Source organism: Bacillus rossius, chromosome 2 (genome assembly GCF_032445375.1).
Source record: "Bacillus rossius redtenbacheri isolate Brsri chromosome 2, Brsri_v3, whole genome shotgun sequence".
Taxonomy (NCBI): Eukaryota; Metazoa; Arthropoda; class Insecta; order Phasmatodea; family Bacillidae; genus Bacillus; species Bacillus rossius.
This window is the reverse complement of record NC_086331.1, coordinates 129,444,669-129,467,338: the sequence shown is the minus strand read 5'-3', so window position 1 is coordinate 129,467,338 and position 22,670 is coordinate 129,444,669. Positions and strand designations below refer to the sequence as shown.

At 34.8% G+C, this 22,670-nt stretch overlaps 1 protein-coding gene across 1 annotated transcript in view; it reads left to right on the top strand.

Moving 5' to 3' along the window:
- Positions 1–22,065, top strand: part of LOC134529825 (solute carrier family 25 member 32) — a 31,273-nt gene extending 9,208 nt beyond the window's left edge. Inside the window, exons 2-5 of the mRNA XM_063364312.1 lie at positions 2,651–2,804; positions 7,370–7,628; positions 11,798–11,911; positions 14,651–22,065. Of these exons, the coding sequence (XP_063220382.1) occupies positions 2,651–2,804; positions 7,370–7,628; positions 11,798–11,911; positions 14,651–14,908 (785 nt within the window). The 3' untranslated portion in view covers positions 14,909–22,065. The remainder of the gene's footprint in view (positions 1–2,650; positions 2,805–7,369; positions 7,629–11,797; positions 11,912–14,650) is intronic.
- Positions 22,066–22,670: the final 605 nt, after the last annotated feature.

Genomic DNA, 22,670 nt, shown 5'->3' with positions numbered 1-22,670 from the left:
TACATAAACATAAGGGTTTAAAAACAACAAACTAAAGCGGTAGCAGTAGACCTGGTACCTAGATCTGTCTCCTCTACTGGTGGGAAAAGGGGGGGGGGGGGGGTTGTAGGTATTAGCTGAAAACGTCAAAAAAGTATTTTGTTTTCGTTTCTCTTGTCTGTTAATTCAAGTTCCTTAACTTAGGCGTTAAAAAAAAAAAACCAGCCCTCATGGCTGCCGTCTATTATCATAGTATATCTACACTAACAGTTGTTAGCTGGAAAAAAAAAATTCCATCTTCCAGTCTGTACAACTGCTTGACACATACCACCACCCTCAGTCGATAATAATTATTCTACTACGACTTATACAAAACCTCTTTCGTACTTTAGTATCTCAGGCCTTGACCAGTCTTAAATTTTAATTTACCTTTGATCGAGGTACGCCATCTCTATAATTGATAAATTACTGTTTTTGTTACTGTTTTGGATCAGTTTCACGTACTATTTGTTTAATCAAGTATAAATAAGTAGTTACATAAGTATAAAACCAATGAGATAGTCATTAAAACAATTTAAAACTTATGCCATGCTCAAAAAATAAATAAAATCTTATGTGAATTCCTTAAATGACTTAGTTATACGGTAGTTGCGAGGTTTTTCTGTTTATAGAATTCTCCTTCAAATGTTTCTTATGTGAAGATTCTTCAACACAATAGCAACGTTTCCAATTAATTCAGGAACATAGCAACTTAAATTAATTTAGTTTATAATAAGTCAATAAAATTATTTACATAGACTTAATCAAACTGGTTCATGTAAAACATATCATGTACAAAATTATCAAGATATTTATGACATAAACATTTAACATTAGTCTATTATCAATTCATGGTTATATTTTCGGCTTCAAATTAAACACTCAAACTAGTTAATCAACTCATACTCTTATTATCTAAATTAACTGAATGGTTATCTTACTTTTAACATAGTTCAATTTACTGCAAATAATAACATAAAACAAAAATTTAAAATCTGATTTCTTAAACAACTAGCCTTAGTTACCTACTGGAGTATTATAACTCTTTAATTGGCTAATATTCAATTTACCGATAATACGGCCTGTTTCAAGTTCTGTTACTGATAACAATTCTCACGTACCACTTTTGTGACTTCATAAGGACCCTTGTATAGCAAAACTAATTTTTTTTACTTGTTCCTAAAACTTACTAATCTGGTTAAGCTCAGTCATTTTTAGTAGTTAATCTTAGCAAACCAGCATTTTCCGAGTACTTTTGGTGCCTCTTTCAACTCTCTGCGGAAGCCATCAATCTGGCCCTTACTATTTCTTCTATTTATTTTAGTATATTTTCTTGTTTTTGTTGATTCTCATTAGGTAACTCGTCTGTATTACAGGGAAACCATGAGATATAGGAACTGCAGTCGATGGTTTCCTTGTCAGTGTCTCAAATGGGGTCATATCTGAGGATGAATGTATTCATGTCAACAAAAATATTATTAATTGCCTTACTCATAAAAATTTGGAACTAACTTAGTTCCTGAGCTACCGAAGTTAGTGACGCCTGACTAAAATCCCTTTGAGCCGCTAGTCAGCTTCGGCAGTTAATGTCTTGAAATTTTCTTGAATTCAGTAACAGAAATTTACCCATCAAATTAGACACAACATAGCTCTGAGGTCAAGGAGACATGATGAAACTTCTTGTTTACTGACTATTCTGTCTGATAAAATATTTTGTATTACGCCGTACTAGCTGTGGTACCCAGCTTTGCACAGCTATATTTTTAACAACTGATATCTAAATTTTTGTCAAGTTCCTCCTAATATTTCATGTGAATTGAAATTTATTTTAATAATACTGTGTTAATATGATGGCAAAGATAATTGTAGAATGACTGGATTAAAATCCGAAAGTGAAGAAAGCATATGCAGTGCAATATCTGTTGACAGTAGGAAAAAAAGGACGTGAAAGATTATTTTAAGAGTGTCAAATTAAAAGCTATACTAATTATGTTGCTGATTAAAAGAAAACTATATAATTGTATTGTAAGGAATTTTTGAATAGCAATAGTCTAGCGTAACTCTGTTTTCATTCAGAACTTTATAGATAGATGTTTAATATTTTTTGACCATTCTTATTTAAAATGAAGACCAAATGTCTTTTCTGTATTCTGTGCAAGTTTCAAGTTGTTCTGATTGTAAGATTCCTGAATGCACTTTAAAATAGTAGAAAATGGTGAGGGGAAAGATTTAAATAAAAAAGTTCAAAAATTCACGAAAAATTGGTGAATTGCGTTAGAAAATCAGAACAGACTTAATTTTACTCGCGTCGTTGAGGTATACGCAATGGTGTGAATATGTTATTTTGAAAACGATTAGAAGCAGAGATAATTGGGAAAATATAAAAAAAATTGCTAGAACATTTACTAAAATAACTGAATTGAATTTTGAAAAAAATTCTTTGTGGTGAAAGAATCTATATACTTAATTTCAAGGCTCTAGGCCTTTCTGTCTCTGCGCCAGACAGACACTCAGACAGACATATTCTCTTATTACTTTAGACGACTGGCACATCCTGTAGAGTTTGTTTCTTGTAGAGGGTAGTGCTGAATAAGTAAGCACCAAAGAAATGCTTCCTGTTGTGTTCCCACAGTGAATGATGGGCAGACAGCTGCTGCTCCCCAGTATTTGGGTCTCCGAAACGCCGTGTCAACTATTGTACGAGAGGAAGGCGCTCGGGGTTTGTACCGAGGCGTGGCGCCCAATGTGTGGGGCTCTGGCTGTGCGTGGGGGATCTACTTCTTGTTGTAAGTTGCACGCATGGATATTGGAATGTGAATGTGGTTAGATTAAAGCCTTTCAGCATCCAAAGATTAATCATCTTTATGATCTAATGTTTTTTCCCTAAATTATTAATATTAAATTTGATATCAATCTGTGGATACTAACTGTATTTATCTACATAATATTATATGTTCTGTACTTACCTTAGTTACATGTATAGAGCATCCCACTCTTAGATTGCAGTGTGGAAGTAAATGGGCGCATTCTCTCTCTCTCTAACACACGCCGATTGCCGTTAGCACTGTCCTTGTTTCTTCGTGCGTTGTTGCCAAACATCAAACGAAATTTAAAATTTTAATTTTTGGACCAAGCTTTTTTTCATATTGTATAGAATCAAAATACGCTTCAGGCAATGCTTATTTTGAATACTTAACAATATTTTAAGTGTCAGAAAAAATTAAAAAACATAACTTATTCGCTGCGAACTGTTTTGAAGTATTCCGATATGTTTCACATCAAAAAAAGAAAACCTACATGTGTATTTCATTCAGATTTTTTTTATTAGTAAATTAATGCCTTAGGACGCCACCGAACAAATGTTAAGACAAAAACTGTACAGGTTTCACTTAAATGATTTTTTTAATATATTGAAATGCATTTTCTCACAAACTGACACATCAAAAAGTCGACCCGCGGAAAATTTTTTCTATTAAAGATAGATGGGGGACGAAAGCGAGAAAAATGTTCACAATGAATTGAATTAGTTTTTAAAAGCAGCCCCATCTCAATTGCTTCTTCAGTTTTCGTGGAAATAGCTGTTAAAGATGTGTCTTATCAGTACAAGAGCGCGCGCTGCCGTCGTAAGAGGAAACAGGGTCGTGTGTTTAGATAAGTGGGGTTCTGTCCTACAAGCAATTTCAAATACATGGCTTCCTTAGTCAACAAAAAATATTATAATCGATTCTTGTACATAATATGTAAAATGTATGAAATAAATACGAAGGAATTCAATAGCAATCATGGTACAAAATTTTGAATTATTTTTCTATCCTTCTCAACTCCAAGCATCTTATCAAACATTGTTTTAGACAAAGTTTTGGAAAATAATTATGATATTATTACAAACAATTTAAACAGATTTGATAAGGTGTCTACTAAGGCAGTTACGTTTTTTTTTGTCCGGTGAAAATTTTTTTCGAACCCATGCAGTTATGGCTGGTCGTATCAAAAATGTATTTAGAAAAAATTTTTCGGCATTAGGTAATCCGAGTTATCATACGTTAAAACGGATTCGATATTATTCATATTATGGGAGTTGTTGCGATTTTTCTGTTTTTCAAAAAATCTTCCCCATTTCGAACCAATTGTTCGGATTTTTCCTATAACTTACTCGACCGAGAATTTCCATTATCGTATTTTATTTATCATTTTGGACATGACTTGTCCAAAAATACGGCATTTATCGGGCCCATGAAAATGTGATAAATATATATAATTATATATATATATATATATATATATATATATATATATATATATATATATATATATGGGATTTTTAGAACATAAAAGAAAACTATAAGAAATTTTCGTCTACAATAGGTAGTTTTTATTTGAAATTTACATAAAAGTGGCATTATTACAAATTTATATGTGTAATAGTATAAAATATTATAAATTACGATATGATTTCTTAAAATGCTTCTTGTTCGATCCAAATTACAAAGACACGCATCTCCTGAAATTCGTAATATGTTAGAGATTTGGCAACAGCGCGCGCCATAAGCCGTGTACTGCAATCTAAGAGTGGGACGGGCTATAGTATATTCCATGGTGGTGTAATGCATTATATTTACTTTTGTATTATCTTTTACTTTGTGTTTCAATTATTCACACTAGGTATAACTTCAGATTGTGTGTCTGTTGTATGTGTCAATGTTTTAATTCATTTTGTTTTGTATTTGTTAATTGTCATTTTTTTGTGTTTGTTTGTTTTTATTTATGGTGGCTACCACCCTGGCTCATCGCTGTTGGTAGTCATCTCACAATATAAATAAATAATAAATAAAATAATAAAACTGAATATCAAAGAAAAGTGTAGCTTCTGGTGCCGTGTTCTACTCTACAAAACTGGCAGCTTCCGTGGACTTTTGATTTGTGCTCCTTCCACTCCTTAGTGATCCGGGATTTTCATCCAAGGGAATAGAGAATTTACATTATTCCTTCTCAGTGCAGTGTCTGGATGAGCTGAGACTTGTATTTGGATGGAGCAGCTTGGCCGATGGTAGGAATTGTAATTCCTGGCCAACCTGAGGTTAGATGAGGTGGGAGTTGAGTAGTAGAGTGAACTTGCAGAGGAATTTTAGTTATATATTCATATCATGGTAGTGGCGAACATGTTATAACATAGGTTCCTATTTTAGAATGTCATCATATGTTGCTTTACTTCAAAAAATTTTTAACAAAAATGTAATGAAATTCATATTTTTACATAAGTACAATGAAAAATCCAGGTTGAAATAAACAAAGAAAAATCATAAATAAGGTACTTTTCATTGTAATTAGTTTTAGTTATTTACACTAAACTGCTTTTGTGAATCAGTTTTTTTTTTTTTTTATAGCTAATCAGTGCAATGGGTACAAATTGTTTGACTCTCGCAAACATGTAAACATTTTATAAATTTCTTAATGGCTCTTAAGTATTTTACTATTTAATTTTTAAATTATGTCGAATTTATTATTTAAATGCCACAATATTGTGGTGTAGCCACCAAAAATAAAATAAGGCATAGGCCTGCGGCCGGTCCGCCTAACTGATCACTGGAATCTGGAACAAACAGCTTAACACTGCTACTACTGGGAAGGGGGGGGGGGAGGGGGTTGTAGCATCGGTAGAACTAGGCATTCCTTTCTCTACATGGTGGGCAAGAGTGGTAGGTGTTTAGCTGAAAGTAAGAAAAACAGGTTATTGTACTTACATTCCTTTGCTATTTTATTATAATAAAATAAATAAACTGTAACAACTGTACATGAATAAAAAATTACATAAATAAATAAATTTTACTTCAAAAATTCTTTATTTACACTATAACATACAAACGTCAAGTAAGAAATCTCATGGTAAATCTCAAAAGTTACACAATAGCCCCGTTATAAACAAGAAATAGACTGTGCAACCTCGGCAATCCCGTTACAAACATCATTTGTTTTTGTTTTAATCTAACTATCCACCCGGAAAATGATCCCATTAGCTAGAAACAAAACATCATGTAAATAATTATTAGATACATTTATCATAAATTCTGAGAACATCTACTTGAAAGTACATACTCCTCTCTCTCAACTTCGAAGCGTAGCCCTATCTTAAATTATAGTTTACCTTTATAGAGCTGCCATTCCTTACCTATCCCATCTGTGTACACAACAGCACTGCCGTCACACGCTTCCACCCGCCTGGGAAGCTCAAAGGCAAAAAGCCTTGGCCCTTCCCTGTTAGGTTAATTTATTACTTTTCAGTCACATAGACATTGCGGGACGTTAGAACGTCAGCAGAACGTAAAACGATTTTCGACACGAACCAACTGTGCGCTCCATTATCCCCACTCTGACGACCTGCAAGGCCAGCAGTTATAACAGTCGCTTGCAACATGCTCTGCGCGCTACCAACTGCGCACATGGTACAGTTCTGCCAACTCCGCTCAAACGAAATCAGGCCGGCCAATGCACTCCAAACCTCTCGGCAAGAAATGACGCAACACCCATTGACTTCCGGCCGTGCCGCAAGCAGATATCACGCCACCCGTCCCGGAAAAACTAGCAATGAGCACAGTCTTACGTGTGCAGCAGAAACCTTAATTGCAAACCCGGGTGTTGGAAACGGCGCACTAGGACTGCATGAGGCATAAAACAACTCTAGAACGGAGGGAAATAAACTTTAAAAAAAATTTCTACTCCGTGACAATATAAAATCCCTATTAAAGTAATTCAACTACATATTATCATCTGTGTCAATACTACACAAATAATGTAATGCGTAGGCACACTGCAGTATTGGATAATAAAATTGAAAATGAACTTATTGCCATAACAAAATCAATCACGCAAAGAATTATTTCCTTGTCTGAAACAGGGTTATGTGATATACACTGTGTTATTTTGGCTTGAACATTGTGTTTAAAAAGATTTTCCTTAAAGTAAAAAATATGTTTCTCATATTTAAATTTTGATTTGATCTAGTAATAATGCACTGTTTTACCAGAATGTTTTTGGTAGCTTCTCAAAGTTTGGCTTGCATAACTATGATGTAGTAGCTGTTAATGCCATATTTTAAAAAAACAAACTGAATCATATAATTTTTATAACAAAATAGTGAAACATTGTACAATGTGATGTAGCTGGTCTTACTGTATTCATGAATTATTGTCTGTAAATTTCCTAATATATATCATGGTCGGAATAAAACAAAAGAGACCCGCTAGTGGGAGGTCAGCGACATACAAATTTCAGTTAAAAGCAAATCCTGCTAGTCATTAGAGATTTACAACTTGGTAAAATCCTACTTGTAGAAGTGTGCATTGTTTTTTTACAGCTATAACACCATTAAGACGTGGATCCAAGGTGGCAATGCGCAGAAACCTTTGGGACCTTCGTTGCATATGCTTGCTGCAGCAGAAGCTGGTATTCTGACTCTGGCAATGACGAACCCCATATGGGTTGTGAAGACGAGGCTATGTTTGCAGTATAATGAATTAGATATGACAAAAATATCAGACAGCAAGCGATATGCAGGCATGATGGATGCTTTGCAGAAAATTTATACCCATGAAGGGATTCGTGGTCTGTATAAGGTGAGTGGCCAGTATAGAAAATCATTAGCTAGGATATATTATTTTAAATTTTTGGGGGGTTTGGCTAACGTAGAATTTATGCCGGACTTGAAGGATTTTCTTTGAAACAAAAAAATTACTTTTTGTTTTGGAACCTTTTAAAATTGCATATCTACAAATAAGTATGCATTTTAAAGTGGTACTGGTTTATTATTCAGTCAGGATTTCCATTTTCTTGAATGTCAGGGAAGTTGGAATTGGTCAGGGATTGTACTTCATGGAAATTCTGTAGTGATAACAATTTGAGGGAAAAATGTCTTGCTCCAGTCTGCCTCACCCAGACTGTGAAAGTTTTTTTTAATATGGTGTTATAGTGCATAGTCACAAACACTATAAAAGGGCATATGCAAGGATCTGTTTTAAATGAAGACAGTGGGGAGAGAAATAGGCCAGCAATGGGTATTTTGGAGACTGGATTTTCTTTATTTCTTTCAGAAAATTGCAACATAGGTAAATTATTTTTAAAAAATAAATTAATCAGGGAAATTTGAAGTTTTTGGAACGGAAGTTGGGGAAAAGTCAGTGAAATTTTATTTTAATGATTTCTGTTGACACCCTGACAGTGATTTAGAGCTATAACTGACCTGAAAGACTGCTTGGTAACATAAAGAAATTCAAATGTATAATTTTTTCCTTAAACCAATAGATTTATAAAAAAAAATGAGTCTCTGGGTCTGGGTAATCAAATCTGTGACCTCCCCCCAAGGGGATTTAGGTGAAATCTGGATTTGGACAAGTGGAAACTGTGGTGTGTGTTGCAGCGAACCAGTGGGTTTCTCGAGATACTTCTATCCCCCTTTTGAAAAGCATTCTATTGCTGCTTCACCAACATCTAATTCCAGTTAACAGTAAGGCAATGTAATCTTGCATCTTATATTATAATACAAAAAACCCTTGTATGTAAATAAATATACAGTATGTGAATTTTTTTCCCCAGAAATAACTTCAATGATTTTGATTGTATTTACAAAATTTTGGTTCTGTTTTCATACAAATAATGAAGTGAGCAGTGTACACAGCAAACATAGATCCTTTATGTAACTGTCAAAGTTGCTTTAAATAATTTGTTAGGAAAGGGAATAAAATAATATTTCATTAGGAATAAAAAAATTATTAACTGTGCACTATGATTAGGTTCAAGATGTGGAACCGGTTATAGGGTGCTTCAGAACATGGTCTAAATCGCATAAAGTTTACTAATTATGAAAAAAAAAAAATTTAGGATTGTATATGGTGGGAGAGCATTCCTGTCATTAAGTATACAAGGGTCAAAATCAAATGTATTTTCTTTGGAATAAGCACCCTAAAATTGAAACTTTTACTGAGGTATTGCAAGACTATGCACCAGGATATAAGTGTCAAAATCACTACATGCATGTAAGTCGGTGCTTGAAATTTTTTAATCAAACATCCTTACAGATACATGCAATTATTTCCTCTTCTGAACTTTAAAATTATTTTTGAAATATCCTAAAACATAAATTTATCAGTGTAGCTATGTTAGCCACCAACTATTCATTTCATCAATTTATAGACCCATTAAATCGAGACTTTATTTATTTATTGTTTTAATGTTTGGTGAGTATTAGTATCATGTATCTGGAAAAAAAATTTTTCCCATACAATATAACTATCCCATGCATGAATAGGATCTATAAATAAAGTTATCTCTTGTTTGGCCATCATCTTTAATTAATATAATTTTCATAGAACATTTTAAAATCCTTGACAGGAATGAGTTTTAAAACTGAGGTATTAATTTTTTTAAATTGTGTTATCAAATCTAGGTGAATGTTTGTAAAAAGCTAAATAATGTTTAAAAAAAAATTCAACAAACAATTTATATAGCATCTTGGTTAGGGATGGGGTTGCATATTGGAATAAAATAGTTGGAGAACACCCAATCAAATCTAAAAAAAATTAACTAAATTTTGGCAAATATTGTGACTTACAAAGTAGAATGTAAACCTTTCCTTTTGAAAAATATTGTGTAAGGTAATGTGTTTTTGGGGTTTATACCTTGTAAGGTTGGCACTGAGAACGAAAAAATAGTGTCTGAATAAAAATTCATGGGTTTATTCTTTAGTAATATTTAATAAGTCCCTTTTTTATTTTCGTTGTAATACTATTATGTAGTTTTTTTTTTTTTAAGTTTTATGTGCCAACTTTAAAACAGTAATAAATAATACAACAGATGATAATTATATGATGTAAAATGTAAATTTTTAAAAGTGTCACAATTTATATTGATTATTCAACTTTGTGTGAGGCTAGTTGAACACACATGTAAGAAAGTATTAATTTTGTGGGTAAATCAATTAAAAATTAAGTAAGGTACTTCTCTGCTCAGATCTTTAATCTGTCCTAAATGGACTTGACTTTGGGGAACAACTTGTTTATTCACAAGCACTCGTTGAAGAGGTAAATACATATTACAACGTCAATAAACTCCTGTAACACAGCATCTAAAGAATTGGTTCCTAAGTTCCCACCCTGTACAGGGCATTTCTGACGGGGGAGAACCCAACCTAATACTTCATTCTAAAAAAAATACTTTTATTTTCAGTTTAGTTCTTTACAAGCCAGTCTACAACTTCAGAAGTAGCTTACAAATTAACTTGGAACTTCTTAGAGAGTGTCACCACCTGCTAAGCTAAATCATAAGACTTTTAATGATTAATCTTTAATACAGACAGATGTGAAATAAGTCTGTAATTCCTCCTCATGGGAGCTAGCCTTCCAAAGGGATGCATAACTGTACACTCTACATGCAGAATGACTTACAAATCAGACTATCAGGACCTGGAAAAACACATCCTCCTCCTGAGGACTGAGCCTAACACACATTTTTAACAACAACATGTTGACGCGAACAGTTTGCTTCTGGGGCCTTTCCCGCCATAGTGAACCTAACTGACTTACTACAAATGAAACTCGCGAATTAGAACTCGTTGCCTCAGGTGCCTCTCTGGCCGGAGTGAGCGACACATGTTTACATCTCAAACACTGCCTCTGTAAGTCACAAAGAAAGAGTCATGTATAGGTTTTTTCCCCATGGTTTGACCTTGTTTCGTACCAGTCATTTTCAGGCACAGATGGCCAAAATGTAAGGTACTGTAAAGAAGTCACATGCAGTAGTTTCCAACAAACAGAAAAAAAAGTGCATAATTTAGTAGTTGTACTGTCATACTACATACTGTATTTGAGGGTTTTCCATTCTGTAGTGGTGAAAAGCGAGTTGAAAAGAAGCAAAAGAGTTAAGAAACCGTGGAAAAGCTTTAAGGGTGAAATCTTGAATAGTGTTCCTCCTCACACAACCCAAAGTGCTCAGTAAACATCTGTGCCTGGTCATTGATTGAAAGATGCAGTGTGTGTATTTACCAACTAAGCTGTTTCGAAAATGCCAGCACCATTAACGGGATGGCTCTATTACTCAAAGATGTTGACTTTAAGGAGATATTTTTTGTCAGAATTTGTATTTCTGACCATACCCTATTATTACAAAAAGTATCGCTGCATTTAAAAAATTTCTCACAATGAATCAAGCTGATAAAAATGTCTATAACTTATTGGTAGGCACCATACAAAAGAACACTAATTTGTCAGTAATTGCAAGTACCTTTAACACATTTTGAGTGTGTCATGTGAACATTAACTTAGAATGGTAACTAAAAGCTATTAATATGAAGGTCTAGGCATTCTTGAAGAAGAATGCTAATCATAATCAGCCTTCTTCATGTTCATTTCTGCTCGACAGGGCTCTTTTAATTACCAGCAACTACATATGCACAGGCCACAGGATTGACTTTGCCACCAACATGGACATTTTTTTCTTCTAATTTAACAGTTATAACTTTTGAACATAGCTTTTTCACGGACATGATATTCAGCTGCTGGTTTATTTTCATACAATGTGTAGAGTCTTTGTACCAAATTTTTTGTTTGATAGTAAATATAATTTTCTGTATCAAAATGTTCTCAAACTGTTAGGAGTATTCAGCTGTCTGAACTAAGTGTGATCCCCGAAACAAATAATAGAAGAGGAGATGCTGACTAACTGTATTTCAAGTGAAGTTTGCTTTATAATTTGGAACACAAATTTTTGTAACACATGTATTTATCTTTTGCAGGGATTTGTTCCAGGTATTTTTGGTGTTTCTCATGGTGCTCTTCAGTTCATGACCTATGAAGAAATGAAGAACAGATACAATCAGTATAAAGATCTACCTATTGACACCAAGCTAGTAAGTGCGATTCTTGAACTGACTGTGGATGCTTCAATAATGATGTTCTTGAATATTAGTTTGATCGTTAGCTGTATGTTGAGCTGCTTTACTTGTTTCGGTACAGTGTGCAACATGTTGTTTTGACCTAACTACCAAAAACCAAGTAACTCATACATTCAGATTAACAATATTGAAAATCCACGTAGTCAGGCTTGGTGTTTTCTTGGTTAGCAATTTAATAAGCGTTATTTTCTGCGAAACCTTTGTTTCAAATAATTTCATGTTCTACTATCCTCTAGGTGGATTAATGGTTCCAAAAATTTTTTCCATTGTGACTCTTGAGTGAAAAAGTTTACCCGCTCAGTGACCCAAAGTTGCATTCTTGTCTCTCCAAAAACAGGGACGGTCCCTGCAACCATTATTTGTGTTGCATTCTGGGTTTTGGAATCACAGGACTTAAGTATTGTAAACTCATTAACTGTTGTTTAATTAGGGTTGCTAATATAAGCTACCAGTTTTTTAAAACTATTTATTAATTTTTGTGGGTAATATTAGAAGTATTAATTTTTGTGGATAAATACTTAATATTAGAATAAATTTTTTTACTCAAATTTTTTTTCATATATTTAATGGATAGTGAACACTTAATTTTATGACCATCAGACAAAAAACAATTAGTAATTAAATGATTTAAAATAAATTTGAATTTTCACATGGTATGTTGCTAAACTATAAACAAATTTAACCAAATTTGATTACAAATGGTATAAATAAATATTTTGTATAAGTAGGTTCTACTTTGATAACTAATAAACATTTGTAGGGTTATTACATACAAGTGAAAATAAGTCTTCCTTTAATTTAAGTATTTGTTCCAATAGATTTTTATAAAATAATCATGACGGTTTCAATTACAAATCAGGAGCAGATAAGTTCCTGTTTTTCGGACAGTATTCAAAAAATTAATTTTCATTGTTAAAATATGAGATTACTGAATATTACATATTTTCAAATAAATTTATATTTTAATATACTCTGCAAATTGTTAATTTTGTCAAATAATTTTCCAAATGTAATTTTTTTTATTTTTTTTTATTTTTTGGATAGAATGCTCTAGAGTCAATAAGTAGAAACCAAGGGCATTCGTTGAGTGATTAGATTACTATCCTCCTGTCAAGGTGGTCTGGGCTACATTCCTGTTGGGATCAAACCCAGCTTTTTTGCAATTGGTAAATGGAACAGACGGATTTTCTCTGATTACTTTTATTTCCCCCATCACTGCATTCTCCACACTGCTCTCGCATTTACATAATGGTTTCATCCCTCATCTTTGCCTAATAACCTTGATGTTGATAAGATGCTAAACTTTCATTAATAAAGAAATGAATAAAATATCAATAAGTCAACAAAATTTTTATTGTTTTCTCTGTTGTATAACCAGTAGAATTACTTTCATATTTTACTAAGGTTTTCATTGATGCCAAAATGTCCACCAGCCAATTTATTGTTTGTTAGGCATCTTCAAAACCTTTGATATATTTCCTTTTGGAGTTATCTTCAGGTGTGTGTGTTATGAGGGCTTACCCAAACTGTGTAGAAGATTGACAAGGTAGAGTGAGTACCACTGCTTTAACTGTGGTGCTAAGATTGGTACTAGATATTGAAGAGAATCAGTCATTTGATTTTCCAGATTTCTTGTTGTGGCTATCAGGGTTAACTTTGGATCATCCATGCTGACAACTAGCATTCAAAGAGGGGCCAAAATATGCTGAGTCTGTCTGAAATGAACAGACTTGAAGAGGTAGTTTAGGTCTGCCGCCTCTCGCAGCTTGTCTGCTGCCTTTGTCACTGTGCAGTTGGGGAGGTGGTCTCTCACACTAGACTTGTAATGTCTGGTGGAAGACAGACTGTCCCTCAATTGTATCATATTAGGCTTGTGTCATTGGAGACTATGCGTGTGTTTGTGACAATGTGTGGCTTTCTTCGCTTGCTGAGGGGAATAATCCGTCAGGTTCTTATCAGAGTGGTCTTGAATTAATACTTACATCAAGCTAACGACGACTTTAACAAGAGCTGTGTCGAGTTGCCTCCCTCGTTCTGACTGCCATCCTAATTACCCTCGCTTATGGAGCAGGCTCTTGACCACATTTTCTTTAGTTATCTAAGTGTGTGTTTTTCTCATTCGCCCTTTTCAAGGTCTGCTGCTCGCAGATTGGCTGCCAGTTTACTCTCTCTCTTTACTTGCCGTCCATTCTCACTTCCTACGTCATTCTCCCTCTCAGTTCTGCTGACGTGATAAATCTCGGTTCTCAGCTGTTTTCGAGGCAAATACACTTGTTTTTGCGTTTGGCCGTGTTATGCTATCATTAGCAAACATTCATTGAGTAACTGGTAGCTGTCCTCGTTTGAATCGCGCTGCCCGTGTCCTTGTAAACTGTTTTCAACTGATTGGCTTTTTTTTATAATCGGGTGTCTTGCTGGCCCCCTTGTTCCCTATTGCATAGACACCTAAATTTTACAGAACCATTTGTAAAAAAACAACTTCTGGGTCTGTTATCCTATTAAGTTATTTATCTGGGATTTTTAGGACCATGTCAAGATAATACCACAGATTGCTTGCTGCCTCCGGAATCTATTTTCCTGTTTTTAAGTTCATTGTCTAATCACTACATTTCCCACCTCTTTACACTGCTGATGCTTAATGTCTGTGTTTTTTTTAGGAATTGTGTAACATTTATTTTTACTTGTTTATTTTAGAGTTCATTAGACTACTTGGCGTTTGCTGCAATGTCGAAGCTGATAGCTGCATCTGCAACGTACCCATATCAAGTTATTCGTGCACGACTGCAAGATCAGCATCATAACTACAAAGGTTCTTGGGATTGTGTGAAACGAACTTGGAGGTTTGAAGGAATTCGCGGTTTCTACAAAGGACTGGTTCCATACCTTTTGCATGTCACACCCAATATCTGTCTTGTTTTCCTAATTTATGAGAAATTTACATCAAGTAGTTGAAAGTTATTGTTACTAGTCAAACTGAAATGTACAGTGTTGTTGTTTACAAAAGCTCTCTTATACTAAGGTAATTATTTATATTCAAAAATTAGTTTTACCCCTTATGGTCTTTACCAAAATCCACTGACACATTGAGTTCTTAAAATATTTAAATATGTTTGAAGTACTTCAAGTGATTGTAAATTTTGTATATAATTCTATGATTTGCAAGTAAACATTTGCCGGAATGGCTTACATATAGTTTAGAATACTTGTTAGTTAAGTTGTGAAGGGAGGTAAGGTAGATGGTAATCATCAAATAATATCGTGGCAAACATGAACCTATGATTCCAACAGTCACTGAGGTACTTATTTTTATCTCATGAACTCTGACTTGCTCTGCTTTGAGGTTCGCAGCTTGTGTAATTTTTTTTTTGCATTGGTACACCAATCCTTCACTTAGCACGGCTTAAAATTGCGCGAATTCATTTAGCGTGATGTTAATTTTATTGCCCCAGTCGTGAATAGCATGTCTGTAAATTTCAGTTAGCACGAAATCGCCATAGGCAAAAAAAAAAAAGGTCGGGCATGACGTCACAAAGTCTGCTTCAACTCAGTAAATAACAGATGTACCGTGTCATACAGTTAGCTTTACGACGGGGGAAGAGATGCGTGCGTAATTGACTACGCTGTCGGCTGTTGTACAAACATCAGCCGTGGCAAGTTCAGTTACGGCATGGAGTGTAAAGGACCAAATGTTTTTTTATCCTTGCGTATGCCGCAGTGCCGTACTGTTGTCGCCTGGCCACAGACCGGGCCATGACGAACTTCAGTCTAGCCAGTGGCAGGGAACTCGCATGCACAAACACAAAGCAACGTCTCTGCCCACTCGTCTGCCGGTAACTTCACGTGCGCAACACCTGCAGTTGAAATCATATTGGAATCATGGCTTCCAAGTGGGAGCGTAATGCATTGTGTTCAAGTATTTGAGACAAAACTGGAAGTATTACGGCGTGCAGAATGTCATGAAGGCCACACTTAAAGGTTGTTAAATGAATATTGCAATGAAAAAAACCAATCACGGGCCTGAAAGGATTGGTGTTAACCATGCGGTGATACGCTAATAACCATTTAAATTTTTTTAAAATTAAAATGAAAATATCCGGACAGTAATATCGGTTTCACTGCCAGTAAATGATGATTTGGAAAGTTCGTGGAAAGCTACGTGACGTGAGTTGAAGGTCACTCCCGGGCGGGAAAGTTGACCAGTCGACTAACGATAAGTACCTTTACGCAATGTCGTATTTGTCATACAAAGTATTCAATGATAGGCTTATGAAGATAAATGGTGCTAAATATTTATCGTTGAGTGTTATTCTACGCATTTATATTACTTGAAGAATATTTCCCTACATATTTTGGAACACATTGAGTAAATTAGCCTTGCTATTTATGGAGACCAGTGCTTCAGAATACGCAATTTCGGATAGCACGAACATTTTTAGGAACGCATTAGTTGTGCCAAGTGAGGGATTGGGTATTACTATTATGATTTTATTATGTACAAAAGCTTAAAGGAATAGATTCTACAATTTTAAATTGTGCTTTGAACCACTTAGCTACATATTTGTTGTTCATAGATTTAAGTCATGCTTGTTTTGTAAAAATAGGCTTTTAGGTACATGATTAACTTATTGTTTGATCTAAGATGAAGTTTTAGACCCATGCCATTGCTGATTTACACTATATGTCATAAGAAACCTCAATAACAGACCAGAAAGATCATCGGGTGATGTAAAAAAATGAACATTGATAGCCCAGAAAATTCAGTCAAAAAATTATTACAGCACAGATGGACACACGAGACAGTAGCAGCAAGAACAGTAAGTATGTAAATGCAGTAAAACTACCTTGAACATAGTGACAACACAAAGATGCACAGGTGAATCCAGCGATGTAACAAAATAGATGTTTTGGACACCGCAATGACTACAGAACAGACTAACTCAGAATGCTTCCTAAGACACAGTTGTGATGTTTTGAAAACTATGATCTGTTCCCGCCCTCAGACACAGACATCATTCTTGTTGTCTTGGAATGCCTATTGTATTCCTCTGTGCTGTCATGGTGTCCAGAATATCTGTTTTGTCACATTGCTGGGTTCACCTGTGCATCTGTATTATCATTGTGTTGTCCATTTTATCCGTCTAGTATCGTTGGGTTATTCTGTTTGTTGTTGTTGTGTCCAAGGTTGTTTTTTTTTACGTGACGTCTAATAAATCGATGAACGCCGGCTGCACGCACAAAAAAAGTGTCCCGTTATGCACATTGTCCCGTTTTGCTGTGTCCCATTACACTCATTTTATATTGCTCTTTGCTGACCTGAACATCGTAGCATTGCGACCGAGTCCGTGGCGTAATTCTGTTTTCATGCATTTTAATGTAACATTTTCATTGCTCTTTGCTAACCCGTTCCTCCTAGCATTGCTGCAGAGTCCGTGGTGCAAAAAAATAATTTTTACTGCATTTTGGTGTTGGGTAAGCCATTTTCCTTCACATCATCCTTGAAACACTCCCATTCGTTTCCTACTTTTCCTATCATCGTCCTATCCTTAACAGAATAACACAGATTGGAAGAAGTTAAATAGCTAACATGTATAAAAGTTATAGTTAAAATAATCTCTTCGTTAAAGTAATAAACATATTTGAATTAATGCGTGCAAATAAAAGTAAATTTATCAATTAAATTGTAGATTTCATTTCACTCCTTCTTTGTATCCATACAAAATAGTGATAATTCAATAAAAATGATTAAATTTTATTCATAAAAGTATGCAATCATTTCATCAATGTTTTGTTATGACGTCACAAACTATCGTCCGTAAACCGACTTTACAGACAACCAATTTTTTTATTTGCTGTTCTTGTTGCTACTGTCTTGACCTATGTCCATCGGTGCTGTAATTGTGACTAATTTCTTCAGCAGAATTTTCTGTGCTGTCTTGTGTTTTTAATTTTTTGACATCACCTGATTTTGGCTTTTTTTTTCTGTGTGTTTGCATATTTATCTTTCTGGTCTGTTATTGCAGTTTCTTGTGACAAACAGAATAATCAGCTATGGCGTATGTCCAAAACTACTGTATTTACCCACGGATGGGTCACATATTTGATACCAATTTTGTTGTTTAATAACATGTACTGCGACCCTTTTTTTTAAATTTTTGGGCAAATAAAAATAACATTGCACTGTTTGGTCGAATATGTGCATAAATAACTAGCCTGCGTTGAATTTTAATAAATATGTTAATGCTTAAGTATAAATTGTTTAGTTAAAATAGATCAGCAGTGCTTCTAAAATATCATGAACTGTGCCGTTATGTGTCTGCTGCCTGTTGGGTGACTACCTGGTTGCCACCAGTGACGTGACTGTCTGTTGCCGGGCCGGCACTCGGCAAGAGGGGAAAATCGAGAAGTAAACCATCCAGAGACTGACAAAGAGGAAAGGAGTGCATAAGTGTGGCCATGCAGCAGTGTTTATTTGTTCTCCCTCCCTCTCTCATCGTTGTAAATGTCCGTAAACTGGCACCGTACACAACCGTCACGTCTATCTCGTCAGGTTGTAACGCAACTGTATCCAAACATTGTTTTTGGTGTGAGATTTCCCACGCTTTCTACTGCAACATTCCATGACAAAACTGCTGAAAAGGGCGTTCTTTTTTTTTTATAGGAGGATCGGACAAAAAAATTGAGGAGCATGCCATTTTCTCCCTATTGGGGAAGAGACGGGTAAAAAAAAATGTGATAGACGGGAAGGGAAACATGAGTATTAAGATAGTATTCTTGGGCCATAAAGGCTGAAAAGGGGAGAGACGAAGAACCGAAGAATCGGTGCCGTTTTTTAAACAGCAATAAGCTGAAACACGGATCATGAAGACTTTACTTGTATTCTACTGGAGACAGATTTATAGTGCTACTATCTATATTAGAGGACAACCCTTACGGTGAAAAGGTTAGATTTTTTTGCCCAAAATTATAGACGCCGACCCATACATAGGAGCGACCCTTCTGCGGGTAAATACAGTACATCTTGAATCACTTTTATCCATTGCAAGAATCTTTCAAAGAATGTAACTTATTGTTTTTTTGTTAAGTTTGATAACAATTACAATACTATCATAACCATAAGCTTGTTTAGACTTTTAAATTTCAGTTGTGTTGCTGTGTACTGTTGAATGTTTTTTTTTTATGTGCAGAAAAAGTAAAGGTTTCAAAACCAAACGTATATATTTTTAATAACTTGTTCACATAAGCCCCAGGCTCAGTATATCATTTATTTTTTCTTCACCTTTCACAACATAAACATCAAAAGTTGGAATAAATGTGGTTTCACTGTCACACAGTGACTTCAGCTTTACGACCTTCTTTGTTTATGGTTTGAATTGAATCAAATACATCTCCCAAAGTTAAGCATTGCATCAACAGTTATGTTATGCTATGACATGATTCATATTCTTGCTAGTTACTATCTTTTACAAACATTATTATTGGATTAACTTTAAAATAAGGTTATCTTGTAATTTATTTGCTGTTGTCTGCGAAAGCTCGAAAATGTTCAAAGAATCTAATATCTTGGGGCATTGTTGATGTGGTTGGGGGATTCAGTTACAGTTGTTAAACGATTAATGGGCACCACCATGTTTAAGGGGCATGGACCAGGCGAAGACTGTGTCCTCTGGGCATGACATGCCTCATTTCCCCCTTAGTGCAATTACCACTGATACTTGCACTTGGCCCATTCTCAGCATCAGGCACACTATAGACGTTAATGAAGTGGGCTGTTATTGCTGCCCCACACGCCGGGCTGCAGTAACTCTTACACATGTGGGCGAACGCAGAGAAACACAATAGTTGCGCTACTGAGATTTAACACGCACCACTGCGCCACATATGCCTCATGCAAATAATTATAAAGAAAGGTTGTAACTGCATAAACGTCTAACGGAGCGACTGGTTTACATGATGGCCACCTCGAGGTTGGATACAAGATTCCTGTTATTGACCAAACTTCGACTAGCGGATTACTATTTAATTAATTAAGCAGTCAGGCCTCTCGGGTAAGCTTTGAGGAAGAAAGAAAATCATTTGAATTAATTAAAGGAGTCGGGATGACAAAGATCGGTTGCGATACAAAGACGGAAGTCAAGTGTCGTACCTTGCGAGGCGATGTGAAGCGACGGCCCCCGAGGCCGGACAGCATGTTCCGACACCAAGTTGAAAAAACAGTTAGGCCATTCAAACGTATTAATATTAAAACAGAATTACACTCCTAAAATTATGACATAGTTATTCCAGCCTCAAACACATGTAGGAAATTTACGTATTACAATTGCAGCTAAAATATAATTAAATGCTTACATTATTTACAATTGTTTTTAAAAATTTTATTGTGAATGAAAATTATTGCAAATTAAACTACAATTCTATAGATAAAGTTGTATGCAATAGAGTTCTTCATCCTACAAATAATACCACGTATCCAAAATGTTTATTCATTTCAGTTTTTGCTACAATCCAGAAAATGAGTTTAGCACCATTCGAACAAAACGTGCCACATTTTTTTACAATATTCATAAATTACATTCTTAATAAAAGAAAGAACTTAAATAGGTACTTGCAGAAATTTCCTTTTAAGAATGTAAAAATAAACCATATAACATGTCAGCAGCATTGGAAATAACATCGCAAAGTCGTGTTTATAATTTCCAAATATACCTATAAATGAAGTTATAAAATGCCAAAATTATGATACATATTACATCCAAAACTCTCCCCGGAAACTAAAATTAGTTGGCGACTTTATTTTATAGTATCAACATTCACAAAATTATTTAACCGTTTATTAAGTCATCACTTCAACTACACAAATGTAGTAGTTTGTTTAACACTAGGATTTAAAAATGTTAAAATATGCAGCAGAAATCTTCCTACACATTAATTATGATAAATTATCATTATTTACAAGCAGCACAAATCCAATTCCTCTCTAAATTAATGTAGAAGTTTTAGGGCGGTATTCCAAGACATTCGGGTAAGGTAGCAAAAAAGCACACCCTTCTTTGTTGGGATACAACCGTAACCTAAATCATAGAGCATTTGTCGAAACCCAATCCCTGCTAGGTGACGAAAAAGCAACCGTTTTAATAAACTGTGCCCTGCACGAGGCTAGAAAATGATTTCAATGCATTATGGCGGACTTTTGGCAACCATAGATTCATTTGCTACGCCAAATATCCTACAGATAGCAGCACTATCACATGAATTAAATGGTGTAATTTTAATTTTCTCAGGTATTTTTAAGGTTAAAAATTATTTGTGTTTGTAACCATTAAAGTGTACAAAATGTATTCTAGGATAGTTTTGCTATCATAAAGTTTCATTTGGCATACCAACACGCATGGTAAACCCCCCTCCCCTCCGAATAATCACAAAAATTACTATATACGAGTTAATGGCGACAGATGCGGTTCAGCCATCTAGAAGAAATCAACGAAAAAGTCAACTCTCAGCATGCTCTGAATTTGGGAAAACAATCAGCAATGGGTCACCAAAATCCGTTGCTTAAAAATAAGGAACCGACTGTCGTATCTTGTACTAGGAATATGGTTAGAGTACAGGTGTAGTATATTCAACACCTAAACCCTTATTTTTTGTTTCTTCGAACATCGGGCTTATTTACTTACTTACTTACTTACTTACTTACTTACTTACTTACTTCCGAAAACCGTCCGCCATATTGATTTAGGAGGCCTTAAGGCTGGGATCTGGCGACCTAATTCCTGACAGCTTCCTTTACTTCAAAATTAGGACATATTCAAGAAGGGAGGTTGAAGGATGATTCTTGCAGGGTAGTTAAGGCTACCTTTTTAGTTTTAGAGAACCTAAAAGATGAAGGGAGATCTCTGCATATGGCTATTGAGAGCCTGAGTTCCAAATCTATTCCCATCCTTACAAAGTGAGAGTGAGTAAAATGCATGGAACTTATTTTAACTACACTTCAATGTTAAGAATAGAACTTTTATTGAAATGTGGAGTGATTACCTTTAGTATTATGAATTTTCATGGAAAACTGTACCTATGTGCCAATTTATTGGTATTGATAATAAAGATATTGGACTAAACATGTTTTGTTTTAAATTAGTGTAAACTGCAGTGATGTAATTTTATTTACTTTTGCTATTTAGGTGGCAACCTAACAGTGATGCAACCTAGACTGGCTGACACTAACAACAAACATGTTTGATTAGGTCTGTTTCCAATCTTGAATCACAGTGTATATGAAGTACAATATTGAAAACTAAATTAATGTAGAAGTAATATGCAGTAGAAAATACCACACTAAACACACAAGTTTTTTTAAATTCATCATGGTGTTTTGTCAGATTAATAATTACACCTACTGCCAACTCGGAAATCATGGCCTTCAGGCAGTGGTATTTCTGCCTCATCAAAATCATCCATGTTGCATTCTGAGGTATATGATGAAACTTGCCTATAATAGGTCTTGCATTCTGGTTTTTAGCTTTCTGTAAAATATTTTAGGCGATGCCTTGATGCCTTCAATTTGTTAAGCCTTTACTTAAATTTGGTTTTAATTGAATGGAGATGGTTCTTTTTTTTTCTGTATTTGTTCCATTAATATATCGGTAAATTTGTAAAAATGAGGTCACAATCCTTATTGTTTCCATGTGAATAGAAACTGAGAAAAACTCATCAAAAGAGCGAG